The sequence below is a fragment of the Emydura macquarii genome, unplaced genomic scaffold (assembly GCF_026122565.2).
Source record: "Emydura macquarii macquarii isolate MOO-44397 ecotype Brisbane River unplaced genomic scaffold, CSIRO-AGI_Emac_v2 contig_2897, whole genome shotgun sequence".
In the NCBI taxonomy this organism is placed as follows: domain Eukaryota; kingdom Metazoa; phylum Chordata; order Testudines; family Chelidae; genus Emydura; species Emydura macquarii.
Window position 1 is genome coordinate 12,903,208 of NW_027133034.1, and position 19,878 is coordinate 12,923,085.

The 19,878-nt window shown below is 39.0% G+C and overlaps 1 protein-coding gene across 7 annotated transcripts in view; it reads left to right on the forward strand.

Moving 5' to 3' along the window:
* Window positions 1-19,878, forward strand: part of LRRC2 (leucine rich repeat containing 2) — a 114,995-nt gene that overhangs the window by 65,448 nt on the left and 29,669 nt on the right. For all 7 annotated transcript variants that reach the window (XM_067568576.1, XM_067568577.1, XM_067568575.1 and 4 more), the window contains 2 exons: window positions 5,734-5,890; window positions 14,437-14,573. In XM_067568576.1, coding sequence (XP_067424677.1) covers window positions 5,734-5,890; window positions 14,437-14,573 — 294 coding nt within the window. The remainder of the gene's footprint in view (window positions 1-5,733; window positions 5,891-14,436; window positions 14,574-19,878) is intronic.

A 19,878-nucleotide genomic window follows, 5' to 3' on the forward strand; every position in this document is an offset into this window, starting at 1 on the left:
TTCTACTTTCTAATGTACTCATATACTATATCTATACCACAGAACTTATGCCAGCATAGCTATGACAGCCTAGCCCCCTAGTATGGATGTACGTTGACAGAAGGAGTTTTTTAGCTTGTGTAGGAACATGACCTCCCTGAACAACTTGAGCTATACTGACAGAAGTACTCTTTTGTTGCCATAGCTGCATCTCCGCTTGAGTTTTGGTCAGCATAGCTGTGTCACTAGGGGTATGTCTACACTACAGCAGCAATAGCTGCACAGCTACAGTGTAGACTGAGCTGGAGCTTGAGGAGTTGTGGAACTCCTACAGAAATTAAAGACCATCACAAACTTCACCACCTTCTCTAAGTTCAAGGCATGCTTCTTTGACCTTGCCTTCTCTAATATAAATGTATAGCAGCATGTACAGTTAAAAAAACCTCCAACAAACCCATGTAAAACAAAGCACTTCACTGCCCCCACAATTCTCTCCCTGAGGAAAGCGTGAAAGAAAGAGTTAACCACATGTGAGAGATACTAGTTATATCTTTTAAAGCACTACGGAAAGGTGCTCAGATATTAAGTTGATGAGGGTGATAGAAGATCATGTATAGATTAATTTCTGGAACTGTAGTTGGGGCTGAAGTGAGATTTCCAGTTAGGAGCTAGAGCTGGGATCCAGCAGCTGGGACAGTGGATCTAGTGTATTGGTCTACAAAACTTATCCCAAGTAGTGTCATTTGAATCTTCCAGGTTAGTGGGGTGTCCGTGATATGGAAGTATGTCCATCCAATAATTAACAATGTAGGGCATACTCACCATATAGGAAGGAGAGCTTCTATACCACTATAACTTCAGAATGTAGGCAGCTGATATATAATGGTTGTCTCAGTCAGACACAATATTTTATATTGAGTTTCCACATGAGCTGTGGAAACGGAAAGAACATTAGTGGGTTTAAAAATAGCTTTCCAAGCAGTATCACAGCTACAGAAATCAAAACTGTTACTCCAGGCCTTTGGATATTGAGGAGGAGCTTCTTCTATACTCTCATCTGCTGTATGATAAAGTCAGGATGTGAGTCCCCTAGTATTAGAAAGAGATTAGATATTTTTTTCAGCTCTTTGTTTATGTCTATATTATTAGGGAGAAAATAGCTGTATTTGAAAGCAAGATAAAAAAGAAATGTAAGATCAGAGTATTTCTGTTTGAGTTGATAACTGGTTATTATAGTTGTACCTGAGAGATTTTGAGACATCCTAATGATTCCCCTTTGATCAAATGATGAAAAGGTTTTGCATTTATAGTGGTAAAAAACTAGGTATGTCCAAAATAGGACTGAGAAGTGATGAATACATTGAATTTTAAAGCTCTAATAAGTTTTCATCTTTGAATTTTGTTAAAAATTGATGGGTTTTAAGTTGTAGTTTGTTTTTAAGAAGTTGGGGAAAAATATCCAACAATCTTTCATAATTGATTGCAAAGCTTTCCTTCTCCTCCTACTTAATTGGTGTTGTCCCAATGCATTATTATTTTTAAATGAGAGTCTCCAAGTTCGAAAATACAGCTAAAATAGGGAGACCTTGAATGACCCCTTAGAATATGTGCTCACTATCTGTTTGACCTTGTATTTAGCTGTGACACTCCAAGTACCTTTCCCAGACCCGAGGAGAGCTCCGTGTAGTTCGAAAGCTTGTCTCTGTCACCAACAGAAGTTGGTCCAGTAAAAGATATTGCCTCAGCCACCTTGTCAGATAAAATAGGAGGCAGAGCAAATAATGAAGAACAATGCAGTTTCAAAAGGATTTAAATCTTTTGGGATTTAGGACAGCAGATTGCAAATGCTAATTAATGTAGACAGATATAAAAATCAGGAAAAAAGGCCCAGATTCAGTAAAGATGTATGCATTTCTCTAAGCACATGAGAAGTTGCACAGAACTCAAAACAATGGGTCAGCTTCTCAGCTGGTGAAGCAAGGTGGTCTACTGGCTAGGACACTGAAGTGGATGTCAGGAGAGCTGGGTTCTATTCCTAGCTCTACCCAAGATCTGCTGTGTGACCTTGGGTAAATCACTTCATCTGCTACCTTTTAGCTATCTTGTCTATTTAGATTGTATGCTCTTTGGGGCAGGGAGTTGTCTCTTACTATATATTGGTACAGTGTCTAGAACAATGGGGCCTGAGTTGTCTAGGTGCTACTGAAATCTAAATAATTTATGCCAGCTGAGAGTCTGGCCCATTGTTTAATTTTAACTGTCTTCCCCTTTTTGCTTTCCTCTTTCCGCCTTCATTTTTGGAGTCTCTCTCGTTCGTTCATTCAATCATTGCATGACTCCTCTCTGCAGCTCTTTCACAGCTCTTCCTTTAGAATGCAATTCCCTGTCCATGCTACTTCTCTTCATCTGCCCTTTGAGAATCTCCCAAGTGAACCCCTGATGAAAAAAGGGTTTTGTCGGGCTTTTGAACACTTCACAGCACGTGTCTGAAAGTGTGACCTAGCGGAAAATGACTGCCAGTTGTTGATAGAGCTTTTAGCTGAGATTCTTTGTGATTTTACAGCAAACGTGTGCCTACTGAATTAAATAAGTTCCTCAGAGAAAGCTTTTGCTACTGAAGATGGGTGAAAGCTGTAAAATAAATGTCATGAATATTTATTTGAATTATTTAATGAATTTACTTTTTCTGGCTTCATGCCCTTTAGTGTTTCATTCATTAGTTATTCACAGAAAGCAGTTTACCGTTAAGAATGTTAGTGAAATCAGCAAATTTTAAGTGAATGTTGGAAAATTATCAGGAAAAAGCAACTTTTGAACTTATGACTGTCAGTATTAGCACCAGAAACTGGAAAGTGACTCTGCTCATCCAGTCAGGCAGTCAGAGAACAGAAACATGCCATGGACTAGATCTTGGCTATGGTAGCATTATGACAGCTGGGGATATGGACCCATGTTTCTAACAGTGTATGTCCAGTAAAAACAGCTAGAATATCAAATGCATTCAACCAACTGCTTGCTAATGAGCCACAGTATAATAATAATTTATGAGCAAATCATGACCTCAGATTCAATTTATGAAGAGAAACATACATGAAATTCACTGAATAAATAATTTATTGCAAATTATTCTCAGTTTTACTTTGCTAATATCTCTTACTTTGTGACTCAGTAAGGAGACTGCTTCCATTTGTTATTCCCACCTTCTGAGTTATGTTTTTGCCATCAGAAGTCAAGTTTCTTTATGTGAAATGACCTCGCCTGATGGACAAATTCTCCCACAGATGTTTTCTGAGATTATGAAGAACCTGCCCTGGTTAGGTAGAGATGGGTCTGAATCTCAAAGTTTGGAACCAGCTCCAAACTTTCTCAAAGTTAAAAGAGATATTTGGATCCAGGGTTTTGGTTTGGCCCATTGCAGATTGTTGTAAATTTGGATCCAAATCAGAATCTGAACTACTCCAAAAACTGAAAGTTTGGAATCCAGAGTTTTGGTTCAGGAACATCTCTAGTAGGTAGGTTCTCACTGGTGATACTTAAGTGGTGGATGGGTTTCGGTATTTTGCCTTTAAATAGATTTTCAAAATCAAGTGGTTTTGTCATATTGTTTTGCTCTTTGAGGCTAAGACTGGACATTTTCCGAGTGGCATTCTTCATGGGGTAATTTATCAGCTGCCTGCCAGCATCAGTATGGTGGCTGAAGATTACAAAAGAACATCAGGGAATTGGAGAGGAAAGCAACAATATAAAGCCTGTGTAAATTTCAGTTCCTACTACTCACTGGTTTGTAAACTAAGCCCTAAAATATGACATTAGCTTATACTTCAGCAAAACAGACAAATTTATTGAAAGAGGGAAAATCCTGAAAAATAACATACTGTAGCAAAACATTAACTTGTTTATCTCCCAAATATTAATACTAGGTATAAAGAAAGATTGTCAGAGAAAACTTGAAGTCTAGACAATTGACATAAATTCAGACCTTGTGAGAGTGGGTTCAACTCCATTGCAATCAGATTTGAATTTGGCCTGATCACTGTACAAAAAGTCCACAGAAAATCTCTTGGTTCTAATAAAGCAGTCCTTAGTCCTTAATGAAACGTAAGTAAAATTTTCTAAGCCTTTCAGATGGATTCCAGACAATGAAATAAATCTCTAAATGTTTGCCTCATTTATTCATTCCCAAAGTTAGGAATTGGCTGGGGTCTGTGTGAGATCGCATCGAAAGACTGATCCAACATTCCAGTATCACAGCTCCTTTTCAGAGCTCCTCCTTGGCTGGTACAACTCTGTGGTACCCCATAGGTTGAAGCTTCAAGTTCAGTCTTAGTTTAGCCCTTGGGGAAAATCAGGAAAGAGATGAAAGAAGAGCAGTAATGGTTTGAACCATCATGATTTATTTATTTATTATTGCTGCAAAAATAAGTACTTCAATTTCAAGGGATTGGGGGGAAGGAGAGGGTATGGTAACCTTACACAAAAATTTAGAAAGATTTCTCATTACCAGCCCTGAGGCAATTCAGGCACTTTATTTTTTTTTAACTGCCATAAACTGACAAATATATAAGATGGATCACAATGTGGTAAATACCTACTGGGGAAATGAAGCAAAAACGAAACAATCCATATCAAAAGGAGAAGGGGGAAGGGGGGAAGATTTACATATAGGCTCAATGTCTCCAGATTTATAGATATATGAAATCATGGAATTAGAACTAGCATTAAATTATTCTTTAAAAAATCCTGATGGTCAATTGTCAGCATTTGAATGTCTGTTTCAATGTACTGCTAATCAAGTTAAGATTTAGCTATACATAATGGCACTATTTCTGGTGCTTAATTAACAGGAACCTATTAAAATATGTCACATATTAATATTTTTGGGAAACCATCAAATATAAAGAAAAACGGGGGTTTCTGATATTAAAAACAAGTTAAAATTGTGGCCTTCACAGTTAAAATTGCCCTATAATGTAAAATTTAAAAAAAAAGCCAAAACAAAATGAAACAACCCCCACACAAAGATTTAAAGGGAGTAAAGGTGGAAGCTATTAAAACTCATTTTATGGGACAGAGTTAGTGCTGCAGAGATGGTAATGGCACCTTAGCTAGATTATTTATTCCAGATGTTACCAGTGCAGAATGATATAAAACCTAGCAATAAGATTGATAAATGATCTGCTACTTTACAAAATAGAGTCTAAAATCTAATCTTCATCTTTATCAACTGATTTCTATCTGGCCCAAGTTTAGGGGATTTGGTTTCATAATTCAAACCATGAAGAGTTGGTCTGAACTGAAAACCAATTAGACTTAAGCATATGTTTTGCTAAATTAGGACGAGATTACTCATGTGCTGATAGTTAAGCACCTGCTTATGTGCTTTGCTGAATTTCTGACCTCTATGACTAAACTTATTTGCTTTCATGACTGAAGAAACCCAACATCCAAAGTAGCAGGACAACATTAAATATTTTGATAGTGAAAAGTAATGGAGCAACTTGCTATGCTTAAATTCTGAGGCATATAGGAATGCAAACTTTAGCACAGCAGTGACTGTTTAATTCTACAGTTAAGTGAGGCCAAAGTTGTCCAATCTGGGTGCCTAACTTTAGATCTCTAATTGTGTAAATAACAGCTTGTCTATGTAAGGGTGATATAATTTAATTTAATTATAATATAATTTAATTTAGAAATATTGGAAAAATAAAACGTTAGCCAAATGCTCTTGATTTACATAATCTCATCTCTTTACAGGAATTGCCAGATTCATTGAAAGAACAGACACATCTGAAAGAATGGCATATATACAATACACAGATACAAACCATTCCAGCCTACATTGCCTTGTTTCAGGAGCTGAAGGTATTGGAGTTATCAAATAACCAGATCACACATCTTCCAGTTGAAATTGGTATGTTGATTTGGATTTAGCTATTTAATTTTGTGGCTAAATGTGCAAATGCATGGTGGTCAGATGCCATGTAGCTACTACTTGTAAACATAGACCCCAAAATCCATTCTCTCTGTTTTCAACAAATAGTTATGTCTGGATGTTTACTGTTATTCTGATACCTTCATACCTGCTGAATTATGTATGATATTTTGCAGTCAAACATGGCCCAAATATAAGAGAAAATGACACACCCATTGTTAAGATATTAGACAGCCACTCTGCCTTCTATTGTGCCATTGTTTGGTTTTAAGTTCTGCTTAAGAATGGACAGCATTTTATGGCCTATTGTTAGGTTACCAACAATGAGAGCAACATCACAAAACACCAGCCTGAAACACAAGTTAAAGCACACCAAAATAAATAAATAAATAAATAAATCATTCTGATATTAGCAATGGGGAAACCCACAACATATACTTTTGGATAAAACACCTTATTTTAATCTATCTATCTTACCTCAGTAGTGAAGGGGTCTTTAAAAGAAAAGAAAAAATAAAATAAAAGGTTATTTCCAATCTTGGCAACCAGGGATTTTGCTAAAGAGAGAATTTAATTCTTTACTCTTATATACTCTGGCTTTTATTACTTTTAAATTTAAACAAATTCTACTGGGCCTTTTAGTGGTTTACAGTGGTCTCTCAAAAATGTATTTTGTTTTGAGAGATTCTGCAGGTTTGAGAGAGGATTGCTATACGTGAAATGAGGAGCATTGCTGGAATTGGTACTACCAAAGCAGAAGAAACCTCTGTGCAGCTGTAAACCACACTCTCAATCTAATGGCTCGGCCATGCAGAGAGATTTGAGTCTGCTACTGCTACCTTCTCTTTTGGCAGAAGAGACTTATGCTTTGAGATGCTTTTGAGGTCCCAGTTCATGCCCCACATATGACCCAACTGGGGTGTCAGTATATATGTCTATACACAGTGCTAGTATATTCATTCAAGTAAAGGAGAAAAAAAGACTTAAAAAATGAAACCTCCTTCTTTTCAATGATCCTATCCCAGAATCTTACACGATATCTTCACTAGAAACACTGCAGCAGTGCTGCTGTAGCGCTTCAGTGGAGTCACTCAATGCAGTGATGGGAGAGGTTCTCCCGTCACTGCAGTTAATCTGTCTCCCCAAGAATTCTTCCATCAACCCAGCATAGTCTGCACCGGGAGTTAGGTTGGCTTAACTATGTTGTTTAGGGGTGTGTCTTTTTCACACCCCGGAGCAATGTAGCTGTGTCAACATAACTTTTTAGTGTAGACCTGGCCTTAGCTTTTATTTCTATTTCTCTTAGCTAGAGTCCTGGTATTAGGGGGACTGCTTGCACAGCAGACAAAAAGGGGTGCCTGCACAACTCTTACATACAGAGGAAAGGGCTACAGGCCAGTCCTGCAAAGACTGGTCTTGAAGGCTGTTATAATGGATGGGCTGTGGACTCAAGAAATCCAGATCTTGTGGTAGTTGTCTTTGACATAAGGGCAGGCCATTAAAGTCAACAGGAGTATTTGGATCAGATGCCTAATGAGAAGAGGCTGCTGCTGCTATTTCAAGATATAAACTGGTATACCAGCTGCATGGAGGCAGCAGCTTCATTCACTAGCTGCAGCTGAGGGGGTGGATTTCATTTTCCCAGTACTGTGGCAATCAACCTGTACCGAATCTGATTACTCAGGCTTTATCCAGGTGGAAAACTTTAAGCACAAGCTCTGTGCATGCTGAAAGATATAAACTGAAGAATGCCCTTGACAGCTGACTTTCTAAGGTGAGCCAGACAAGGGCTCACCGCTGCAGACTTTGGAAACTAGATGGGATGGAGATTTTGGGGACTATCTAGCTAAATTTTCACATTGTAGGGTTTTTTTTTGTTTTGTTTTGTTTAAAGAAAATCCCTAAGAAATTGTATGCAGAAAGCTGTATTTTGTTTTTGAAATAAACAAGTTGTATGATATTATGTTGTATTATTTGAAAAGTACTATGTGGTCATGTAATTAGCATGTCATATGGGAATAGAGTTAAGGTTGAACACCCAATCTTAACTTTGGCATTGCCTGATTTTGGCACTTACCTGTGAAGCCTTGATGTTCTTTCCACTGTAGGCTTGGATATTATTTTTGAATGGAGTTTATAATCCGTTAGCTCAACTCTAATCAAGAAAATGCACTTTAGTCTAAAAAGGCAGCTTGGCTTTTAAAGTTTCTCTGACTGTGTAACATGCTGGCTGAGGCATCGGTTTGGAAACCACATCAGCATGATCTTAACTCCCGTTGACTTAAATGGGATGTACGTACACTCTTAATTTCTTTGCTGAAACAGGGCCTAAATGTGTTTACCCCTCTCTAATGGCTAATCTGCTATCACCTAGTAGAGCTGCTCCCTCAGCTCATGCGGTGGAGTATTGTGCTTTGGTATTGAAAGTCCTGGCTCCAATCCCTGCTGACAGATAACCCCTGGTGGGAGTTGTTCCTAGGGAAATGACTACTACTTGCAGTCATTGAGCTGTTAAAAAGAGCTTTAAATGACATTATTCCCTGTTGTTTATTCTGTTACTTGGACACACATTCTATCACTGGGTAGTAAGTTGAAGAAGGAAGTGAAAACTCCCATTGAAGTGTCAGTTAAATTGATCATGCTGTTGGCAATGTGAATTATAGACTTGTAAATCACAAATCATCATCTCCCTTAAACACAGCTGATCTAGAAATCAGGGTGCATGGGGGGTTTTTCCATTTCAGGTTGAGCAATCATGGGTATTGTCGCTGCATAGATAATATCCTGATTGGCAATATTAACTGCAGCATTACAAGAACATTGAAACTTGTTAATTCAGGGGTATGTTTAGAAGTAAATTAAATAGTAGCATAATTGTTAGCAAATATCAAGGTATTATCTTCATTGGGTTTCAGTTAAGCCTCCTTGATACTGCAACTTCAAGCTTGCTGTTTTATGCTTCTGTTGCAACCATGGGAAACGTATGAACTATGGTGAATTCAGCATGAATTAGCATATATTCTATGCTCTGTTCTCAGCTTCATCATCATTTACAGTACCTTGCATAAACAGAATGAAACATGTTGCTACAAGGATGGCTTTAGAGATTTTTTTTTTTTTTACAATGTTCCCTCTTGATTGCAAATGCTTTGGCTTTTAAGTAAACTTTGCATATGGAGGAACTCCCATTGAATTCATCAGGCAGTTGGCTGTAAAGTTCCTTGGTAAGATATGATCCATGGGTAGCCTCTATGAATTCACTATGAATGTGATCTAAAGTCCACAGAAACCAGTGGAAAGACATCTATTAGTTTCAATGAACTCTGGATCAGATCGCATAGCCCTCTCAAGTTTTATAGACCTATACCATGAATCTAGGTGCACAAAACTGAGTGGGGGAGGAAAAAAAAACATTTTAAAATTGATTTTAAAATACCTAAAATTCTCAGTGTGCTATCTCAGTGAGCTTCCAGAGCTAAACGGGGAATCCCCCTTTTCCAATATCATATAGTCCAGAGGAGTTGCAGGATAGCAGATTTTTACTCTGTCACATGTTCACTACTGAGTATTGTCCAGACAAGGATAACATTTGAAGAAAATCTCCCATTTGGGGGAGATGGTGGAAACATTTTTCTGGCAAGTTGACTTTTTTTTTTTTAAGTGGCAGTTGTTTGCAGCTGTGGAAAGGTTTGGAATATTAGAATAAATACTGGGAGCCAGGAATTTATGGGCAGAGGTGAAGTGAGGTTATCAGAAGATAGTTTATCTCATACCACGTAGTGGCATTGCCTAAATCAGAGCTCCCACTGTAAATTCTGACGTGCACACTGCCCATTTATGTAGACGTATCTATGTATCTATCTTTTGGTTTTATGCTACCTTCCCATCACTGTAGTATCTCAGAAGCTTACATGTAAAATAGGTGGGTAAAAAATCTCCCCAGTGGAGAGATTATCTACTCTTCTTGAGATAATAGGAAGATCTGGGTGGGATGGCAGTGGAAAAGTTTTGTCAAATAGAAAGATTTTGCTGCATTTCCTAAAGATGATCAGACTTGGATTCCTCTAAGTGGGAGCTGGCGCAACAGGGGGCTGACTTAGCAGTCCTTGCCCAGCACCCTGTCACAGTCCCATTTTCAACATTTGGTCCAAAGGTTGTGCATAGGGCCCAGAATTTTCAAGTCAGCTATCTATGAAGTCAACAGATAAACAGTTAGCTGCACCAATTATCTGACCATTTAACAGTTATCTGTGTCTTCTTTAGCTGGTGCCTCTCCCATCATCTTCTCTGCCTGCAGACCCTCCTCAGTCCAAGTACTGTAGCATCCTCTTCATGACTCGGCCCTCTGGCTATGTCACTATCTGAATTTCCCCTTTCTAAGGGTAGATATCACTGTCCACCAATCAAGCCACTTCCCTTGTGGTGAAGGGTGGGGGGGACCTGGGCCTGGGCCTGTCCACTACTCCAGCTCCTGACCCTGTAGATAGCAGCCTCCTGCTGTGTCACTTTAATTTCCTTCAATGCTGCTTCAATTCCCTGGACTACTTCCCCACAGCTCCAGCACCTTCTTTGCCCTCTTCTCAGGACATTCAGTCAGCAAGTTCCAAAAGACAGCCAAGAGCTCCCTCTTGCTCCCTGCCAGCAACTGCTCTGTCCAAGGTGCTTCCATTGCCGCAGACTGCTAGGAACACAGTCCTCACTTCTTCGACTCCCCACAGCAACTGACCCTGCTGCTCTGCAGTTCCTTTTGTACTAGCCCTCTAGGCCCTGATTGGCTGCTCTGTGGAAGCCTCCCTCCAATTGGCTGCTTCTAGAGCTGCCTACCTAGGCTGCTAGGAGGACTCAACTTCCCCTGCTCTTTTCTGAGACAGGGTGTGGCAGGCCACCCCGAGGCCTCCATTAACGCCTTCCACTTGGGTGTCTGGTGAATAACCCATCACAGGGTGGAAGAACATTTGTAAAGAATACTGTCCTTAGGTGATAAAAACTATTTTATAATTTTGTCTGCTTTTACTCTCCTAGTCACCCAGTTAGAAACTCTAATGCAGGTTTGTCCACATCTTCAAGAGATATGGCAATCACTATTGTGCTGCATTGCCTATTAAAAATAAAAAGTTATAGGGTTTAATTACTGGGTTTAATTTTTTAAATTATGAGTTTAAAAATCACAATGAGAATAAATGGTATCGTAGGCAACAACTGTGATGGTCTGGCAGCTTCTAATTAAAAATAAAATATTCTTAGACATGAAATTGCCAGGGAAGCTATGGGTTTCATTACTGCTTTAACTGCCTCTGCTTGGAATATACAAAAAGACGTTAGCTGTTTAATGCTCTAATTTATATTTTTTATAGAATGGAAAACTCCGTGCACTGCCTCGTAAAGAGTAGCTAACCACAAAGCTGTAGCAGCAGCAAGTTTATTATTGTGAGTTTTTTTAAAATTGTGAATTTATGCTTGAATACCATCTGAATGTATTGGCACAAGTGGGGCCAAATCTTAATCCATATCCATGCAGCCAAAAAAGTGGAAGTACCCCTATAGGACTACATAAACTGGCTGCATTTCAGGCTGATCAATTTTAGGGGTGACTGGGCCTGGCACATAAGGTCTGGTTTCAGAGGGAAGGAGATACAAATGAGGCAGTGCTTGTCCCCCTCATCCTGATCAAACAGGCTGTTCCAGTAGGACAATTTTATTAAGATTTCTCACTGTTGTTATCACCTGTTCAGCTTTACTGATGGTAATGCTGTGTTCTGCAGATCTGCCCTGAGCACGGTTAGACCAACCAAGTGCTTAAAACACCAATGGCCCCCTGCAGCCTGGTGTATATTAACACTCCATCTGCTAGTGAAGCAGAAATGGTGATACGGATGGTGAGAAATTTTAGCAAAAATTTCCTGATGTATGGAGCAGGGACCAAATTCTCCTCTGGGGCAAATGATGCCAACTCCTATTAACTTTCAGTGGGAGGTACTCCTGTTTAAAGCCAGGAAGTAATTGGGTCTGTGTTGAAAGAAATCTTTCCCATCAGACTTGATGTGTTCCACCTCCACACATCTGCACCTCAGTGATCTATTTTTGTTATAATGAGGTGATAATTTGATGTAACATAGGCTAAAGAGTATAAATAATGCCTTCATTTCTCTAAACCATGTTACACTTGATAGGCTAAAATTATATTTTGATGTACTTGAAAATAGAATAATTGGTTCACACATTAACACCCCTAAGCTACTACTATTATCCTCTTGCACCAGCCAAATGAATCTTGTGGGATAATAGTACACTGCCAAATCTATGTCTATTGGAATCTAAAGGCTAATTCTTCTCCTGCCAGTTTAACTGAAACACCACTTAAGAAGAAAAAGGGAAAACAATAATTTCTTATGTGCACAGAAGTTAAATACTTACTTGGTTCTTAGTGAGGCAAAGCTTCACTGAAATCAGTGGGAGATTTGCCTGAGTAAAAGAACTTAGATAAAAACTGAAGTCCAGGTCATGCCTTTTAGCTCTGTGAATCTGCCTCAGGTGCCACAAAACGAGGGTGAGGGCTTTTACTTCCTCAGAACCATCCCAGGCCCTGTCCTTTAGAGAGTTCACTGTGGATATGGGGCTCAGTAGATGGTGAGAATGAAGGCCAGGGCACATTGACATGGAGGCAGGCATATCATCCTCCCCTGCAATCTGTAGAGGCTCCTTTGCAGAGCTCCCTCCATACTGGGATCCTCCACCTTCACCCCTGATACTCCTTAGCACACTTGACAATGGGGTTCTGAGGGCTTCCTCGGGTGGTGAAAACTGTAGCTGTGTGATTTCCCAAGAATAGTGCTAAGAAGAAGCAAAATTATGGAGGCACAGTGTCTCTGCATGGATGACCTGTGTCTAAGGTGAATCCCTGAGGTCCGTGTGAACCTTCTGCAGCTTTGTGAAACTTGGGGACTTCTGAATGTTCTTCATCACACTTCTTGTTTGTCTTCCTCCATGGAAGAATTTGGAGAAAATTCCTTAGGGAAACTTTTCCTTCCCCTCTGCCACCCTGGGCTCCTTCTTCATAGGTTTTTCCACAGGAAGGGCAATCTGGTTTTGAGGCAGAATTACAGGATTTGGCCCATACATAGGCCTTTGAGTGAGATGAAAAGGTATAATTTCCTTTGCTTAAACAGGTTTTACAAAAAATATCTCTTCTCTCTTGAATTTGAGCTGAATACAGAGGGTGAGTAGTTATCATGCTAACTTTTGCTTAGAAATATGTTCAGCTAATTTTACATAAGTACAGTACAGATAAGCTTACTGTTGTAGCATCATGTTAAGCACTTGTTATAATTTATAGAGGTTTTTTTCCCAAATCATTTAATTTTTCATATACATAAAGTTAAACTGAAAGATAAATTAAATCCCACTCAAGTCCCATGGAACAATAGATTTCCCTCCAAAGTTTTAGAAAAACTATAGAGGACTTTGGTTATTGTTCATGCTGTGTAATCATGCTAAGATATGGATCACTTGATGGTTGAGAGCTTGTTGATCTCACGGTACTAGTTTCCTTCCTTATTTCCAATTACTGAATTGTATTAGAGGTAGCAAAAAATACATTAAATATTTTTCTAATATTACTTTATCGTGTAAACAATTGCAGTATGTGACACAGGGATGTATTTGATCACCAGAGAGAGAGGGGAATTTGTCTGTAGACATGGTAGAGGAGCTGTCCACAAAACAATCTCCTTATCATGCTATCATGGTCCACGTTATGAATATATTTGAGAACCCTGTGCTAACAAGTCAAATGCCCCGTATGCTTAAACTTCACCAAATTCTGCTTTCTATAAGCATGCCAAAGTATAATTTGCATTTTGATGGTGTTTCAAAACTTTTTTTTTCTTTTGTGGTGGGGCTTATGTAATGTTATAAGCCAAGCAGCGAAAAAACCGTGACTGGACATACTCTACAATATCATCAGTGCTTAAGATCCAGCTGACAAGGAGCATAGCTTTCAGTAAAGCAAATAATGTAATAACTATACATTCTTCTTATCTTTCATATCAGATATGATCACCAAAGTCACCGAGATTACACAAAAGAGTGTGTAATGCTCGTTACATGCCAGATGCAATTCTTGATGTCCTCCAGTAAGTTTGGTGGCAGGAGAAATCAGTGACAATAAACAACAGCCATGCCAATTGTCACAATACTCTCCAACCAAAAGACAAACTCTTTATTCATTTTTAGCAGTGCTAACTGAGGGCCTAATTTTGCACTTGATCCAGTTCCTGTTGAAGTCAATGGGAGTTTTGCCTTTGACACCAATGATCAGACCCTTTGTGAGATGCTGAGTCTTTTAAACTCCCATTGAAGTCACTGGGAGTTGAGGGCATTTCACACCTTGAAGGACTGGGCCCATAGTGACATAAGTGATGTTCTGAAAAACATTTATGTCTGAATACTTTTTTTTTGCTAACCTGAATATACTTTTGATTCCTTTGCGCTTCTGCCCCACTAATTTTAGCTGTTTGTTTTAACAGGTTGTTTAAAACTCCTGAAAGAACTCAATGTGAGTTTTAATAATTTGAAGAGCATCCCTCCAGAACTGGGAAACTGTGAGAATCTGGAAAAACTGGATTTGGCTGGAAATCTAGAACTTACAGAGCTCCCATTTGAAGTAAGGTTTTCAACTGCATTTCTTGTCTGATTTTATTTGGGTTGTAAGATATTTCATCACATGCAGCATTTTTACAAACTGGTTTCATGCAATTAATCATACCCCTCACATGCTTCAACAATACAGTTTTAGTAGCAATGTCACTGAAAATATCTTAGATCAGACAGAATAGAGCAGGACAGGGCATCTGAGTGTCACTTGACAAATGACTAAATCCCATGTTTGCTCTATTGTATAAGGGAAGGAAAGGGGCCAAAAGGGATTTTGCATATTGTTGGTGGCAAGGGGAAGGCTGCTGAAGGCTTCCTGCCATGAAACACAAATGTGTGTTGACAGATTTATCCATGTAATGCTCCAAGTCACAACCACATGTCTATGAGGGGATGTTTTGTTAAAGGAACATCGTGTGGTCCCAAAACAATAATGCTGTATGCTGCCATAAGCAACAAAAACTGGTTGGCAGAAATTTAGGTGCCTACATTACTCCTGAGGATCATTAAACACTACTCTAAAGAACATTACAGGTTCAGTGACTTTCTGGGACCTCCGGGACTTCTTGGGCAGGGCTGGAGCTCTGTTTTCCCTCCTCCCTCAGGGTATTTTAGTAAAAGTCAGAGACAGGTTGCAGCTTCCGTGAATTTTTGTTCATTGCACATGATCTCTCCCTGACTTTTACTAAAAATATCTGTGACAAATCTTAACCTTAGGGATGGTCCATGGAGAGAGACCCAGCCCTGCAACAGCAGTTGTGTTGGATGCGTGGCTGTCTACTCACTGCTTATACACACTCGACAGGTGTTTGCTATTTAAGGCAGTAATTTGGTCCAAAACATCTATGGTGAAATTAAACAAAATTGTTAATTTAATTTCTGATCTAGAAATTTCCTGTATCTTGCCAATGTCACCATCACGTCTCTAAACCTAGAATTTTTGTTTTAATTTCTTGGTTCTCTTGTAGGTCATATGTTTGAGTGGAAAGTAGATGTTCAGTAGTGTAATTGGGGGTAAACTGAGGCAAACACAGGCATGTCTTCCAGAGCCTCATGTCACAAGCAAACATGTTGTATGGCCTAATTTATAGCATTAGGCCAGCCAGCAAATCCCATGTGCCTGTCTGTCCAGTTTTATAATCTTTATCCTAGTGGTTAAGAGTACTTGCCTGGGATGCAGAAGATCTAAATTTGAATCCCCATTTTGGAGCACAGACATGAATTCAGATCTCCATCCCAACCCAGGTGAGTGCTCTCACCACCAGGCTATAGGCTCTTCCGGTGTGATTTGCTTTCAGTCTCTCCTACTAAAGCTGTTCCACTTTATGTAAATACATAAATATTCATTGGGCGAGAGAGAGAGAGAGAGAGAGAGAGAGAGAGAGATTAATGCACTCACTTGGGGGGTGGGAGATGTGGATTTAAAAATCTGCTCTGTCTGATTCAGATATGCACACATGAATAGGCTATTTGCCTGGAAAGTTTTAAATTTTAAACCACAGTTGTAAAACTTGCTTGAGAGAAATAATGGCAAACTTCAATGCAGCAGAAATGATCAAAGTCTAATTTTACTTTGGTATTGTACATAGACTAATGGCCAGGGAGAACCTGATAATATATATGATGATAGATTCAGGGAGATTGATAACATGCCTGTAATTCAGTCAAGAGTTTCTGACGGTACCATAAAAGGTTTATGAGATCATCAGAACTCTGAGCCTGAATTACGTCTTCAGTAATCAGTCTCCCTACTCTCTTTCTAGCCATTTTCTTTATGACAGCTGTAGAATATATAGAAGTTTTTGAGCTTTTAAAGCAATTTATTGAGGAGTTTTATAAGGAGAGAATTCTGGATTTTTAAACAGATACAGAAAGAAAATATTACAAACTGACTGAATTAGAAGGGAAAAACTCAGTTGTGTATGTCATGTAATACCTGCTGCCACTTGCTACTGAAAGGTGGCAAAAGTATTTTACACATTCAGTCTGGTCCACCTGCAATTCCATGCATGAATCATGCACTTGTACACCCAAACACCCATTTGACAACCAATTATCCAATTTGTGTGCACAACTGCTGTGTTCTGGGACTGCAGTATGTGTTCACACATTTTTGCAGGTGCACCAGTTGCTCCCATTTTCAACATTTGGTCCACAATGACTAAGGATGTGCATAGGGCCCAGAATTTGCAAGTCAGCTCTACGTGAAGTGAACAGATAACTGATATATGCCAGGAATTTTCCATGTTTTTTATTTATTTATTTTTATTGGGTCAAAAACGGATGGGTGCTGAGCACCTGCAACTCACAGTGACTTCAGTGTAAGATCCAGCTGCTAGCAGATGTGCTGCACCTTTAAAGACAAGGATCATTTATAATACATGATGACTTAGGTTTTTTACATTACATTTAGTTCTGTGTATGGTACAGTGTACTATATAAACCTTATATACTTAAGCCATCTTTCTTCCCACAGAACAGCTCCACTTGAAGCTGAGGTTCATTATAATCAATTAAACTGCAGTGTGAATGTTGATATTCTGGACTTTCATATACCAAAAATGTTCTGCCAAAGCCCCACCCAAAAGTCTGTGTTAAAAGAATGTTATGGTTGCAAACTGAAACATTAGGAAATACCAAAATTAACATACTCTTAATTCTGCCCCTCTTTTCCAGATGCATTATGATATAGACCGTAATTACATGAATTTATATTATTTTTTCCATAGGTAGATTGTGTTTGTGAATATTAGGGACTCTTGAAGAGTGTGAGTAGAGCTGAGCAAAATTTAGAATTTCCATCCCAAGGAAAATCCCAGCATGTCAACATTTTGTTTTCATATGAAATGAGGCCAAAATTGGAAATTTTGTAATTATTCACAAAACAGACATTCTGAAAATTTAAATTGGGAAATGTTGAAACAAAATATTCCAACAATTCCTGAAATCAAAATGTTTTGTTCAGTTTTCCTGAAATGACCCAAAATGCTTAATTTCAAGTCAGAGCAGTGTTAAACTTGATTTGTCTTGCCTCGTGGGAGTTGTAATTTGGGCTCCCATGATTTCCTATGGGCCAGGCTTCTGGAGGACTAAATCTCCACAGTGCAATGTGGAACCAGTTGATTGAGCTTCATGGTGCATTGGGGAGTCACATGACTGTGGGTGCATGATGGAAGATGTAGTCTAGCTAAGGAGCCCCATTGTCCCCTGCGAGTCAGGTTACATCTCTCATTTGCAATCACACATCATCCCAAATCAGCGAATTCTGTTCTGTTTTCAGATGCATTTATTTGTACTATAGTCTGCTAGTGGTATTGAAATCTTAAACATTTTTTAATGTGAAAAAAGCCTTTCAGTTCAGGACTGGATGAGTACTAGTGACAGAGGTAGTGTTTTGACAGAAAAGATTTACAGATTTGCTGATGTAAACAAGTCTGTCTTACACTATTCCCTCATTTTTGCCTCATTTATGAGTTAAATGAATGCTGTCTCTTGGCAAGAAAAGACCGAGTATAAAATTGAACTGAAATTGAATGTAAAATATATGAAAAAGTACCTACTTATTGTTGCAGCCAGTTAATAGCCAAATCCAGAGGAAGAGCTAGGGAGCTTAGGGAGGAATGCTCCCTTAGATGGAAAAAATTAGCTTCTTTGTGAATGCTAATTCATCCCCATAGCTTAAGTAGCTCATATAGGGGACCCACTATATAACTTTGCCACATTCACCCCTCTCCTAGCACAATGGAATTGTACCAGGAATCGGATAGTACTCTACGACTGCAGAGAAAGGGGTTAGGTTTGGAGAGGTGGATGAAACTTTCTGCACAAACCTTTTTTTCTGGCAAACAATGCAGATTCGGCAACATTGAAATGTTTCATGAATTTGTATTACTTTTGCCAAATTGTTTAGATAAAAACAAACCCACAAAAATTCTGAAAAAATCAAAGTGTTTTATTTCAACTTTTTTTCAAATGAAAAATTTTGATTTTTTTGGTTCAAAATGACTTTTCACTTCAAAATTACTTTTTATTTTTTAAAAATCAAAAACATACAAAGATATTCACAAATCTAAATAAAATGTTTCATTTCAGGATGAATGAAACATTTTGTCTGGTCCCAAATGAAATTTTAAAAACTTTTCAATTTGCCAAAAATTAAAAATATATATATACAAATTTCAGTTTAATTCAAAACCATTCTCCCCCACTCATTTTTTTTGGAATTGCCGGTGAAGTGAAAAAAAATCAATTATTCGTTCAGTCCTATAGATTTGTCCTTGTGTTCCCTGTATTTCCTGTGCTTACTCTGTATGGTAATGTTATGTAAGTGTGTGATTGGCATTGATATTTGTCAGAGCAATTTTAATGAAAAGTCACTGACTTGTCTCAGAAAAGTAGCATAATGCTGAGATTTATGATAGTTTTCACCAAGCTCTTTTGATCTCCTTCCCTCCATCTCATCCCCCTCATACACAACTCAAAGTAGAGGGTTGCTTTGCAGCAGAGTCCTCTAAGGAAGCAGATGGGGCTGTTGTATTTTGTGAGAAGCTGTTTCCTTTGAGCCTGACACTACAAACTCTTATCCATTGAAATAGTCCTTATTTATCTGAGAAGACAATAGGACAACTCCCTTAGGCTATGTCTACACTAAGGCTATGTCTACACTGCAGAGCTAATTCAAACTAGCTTAATTCGACTTTCAGCAGCCGATTTATAGAAATTGCAGCAGCGTGTACACACTACGCTGTTTGCACTGGTCTCTTGCGTTCACACTGGCCAGCCTTAATTCGAATTAGAAAGCAGTGCAATGTGGATAGCTATCCCACAGTTCAACTAGCCATGGTGGCTGTTGTGATGAGTGTCTTCGTCCCAGGATGCAACGCTGCTTCCCCTACCCTTTTCCCCCTCCCAAACAAACAGGAAAAGGATTTTTGCACCGTTTTTTTACTCCCCACTATCGCCATGGCTGCATAGACATGGAGCCAGCTGAACTCTGCACTATAATTCTGATCGTGACAAATACAACGCGGCTTATCATGGAGTACTTTAGAAACAGAGCAAGAAGGCAAAGCAGGTACTACACCAATGCCATCATAGCTGCCCTGCCATGCAATTCCCGATTGCTGCAGGCTGCAACGTTTCATCTGCAGTCTGTGGAGCGCTGGTTCTGGTGCAGGGAAACAAGCACAGACTGGTGGGACCGCATCGTTATGCAGCTGTGGGATGATGATCAGTGGCTGCAAAACTTTCTTCGGACTGTGTTCGGAGCTGTCACTGTCCCTGAAGCACGTGAACACTCGCTTGAAACAAGCCAT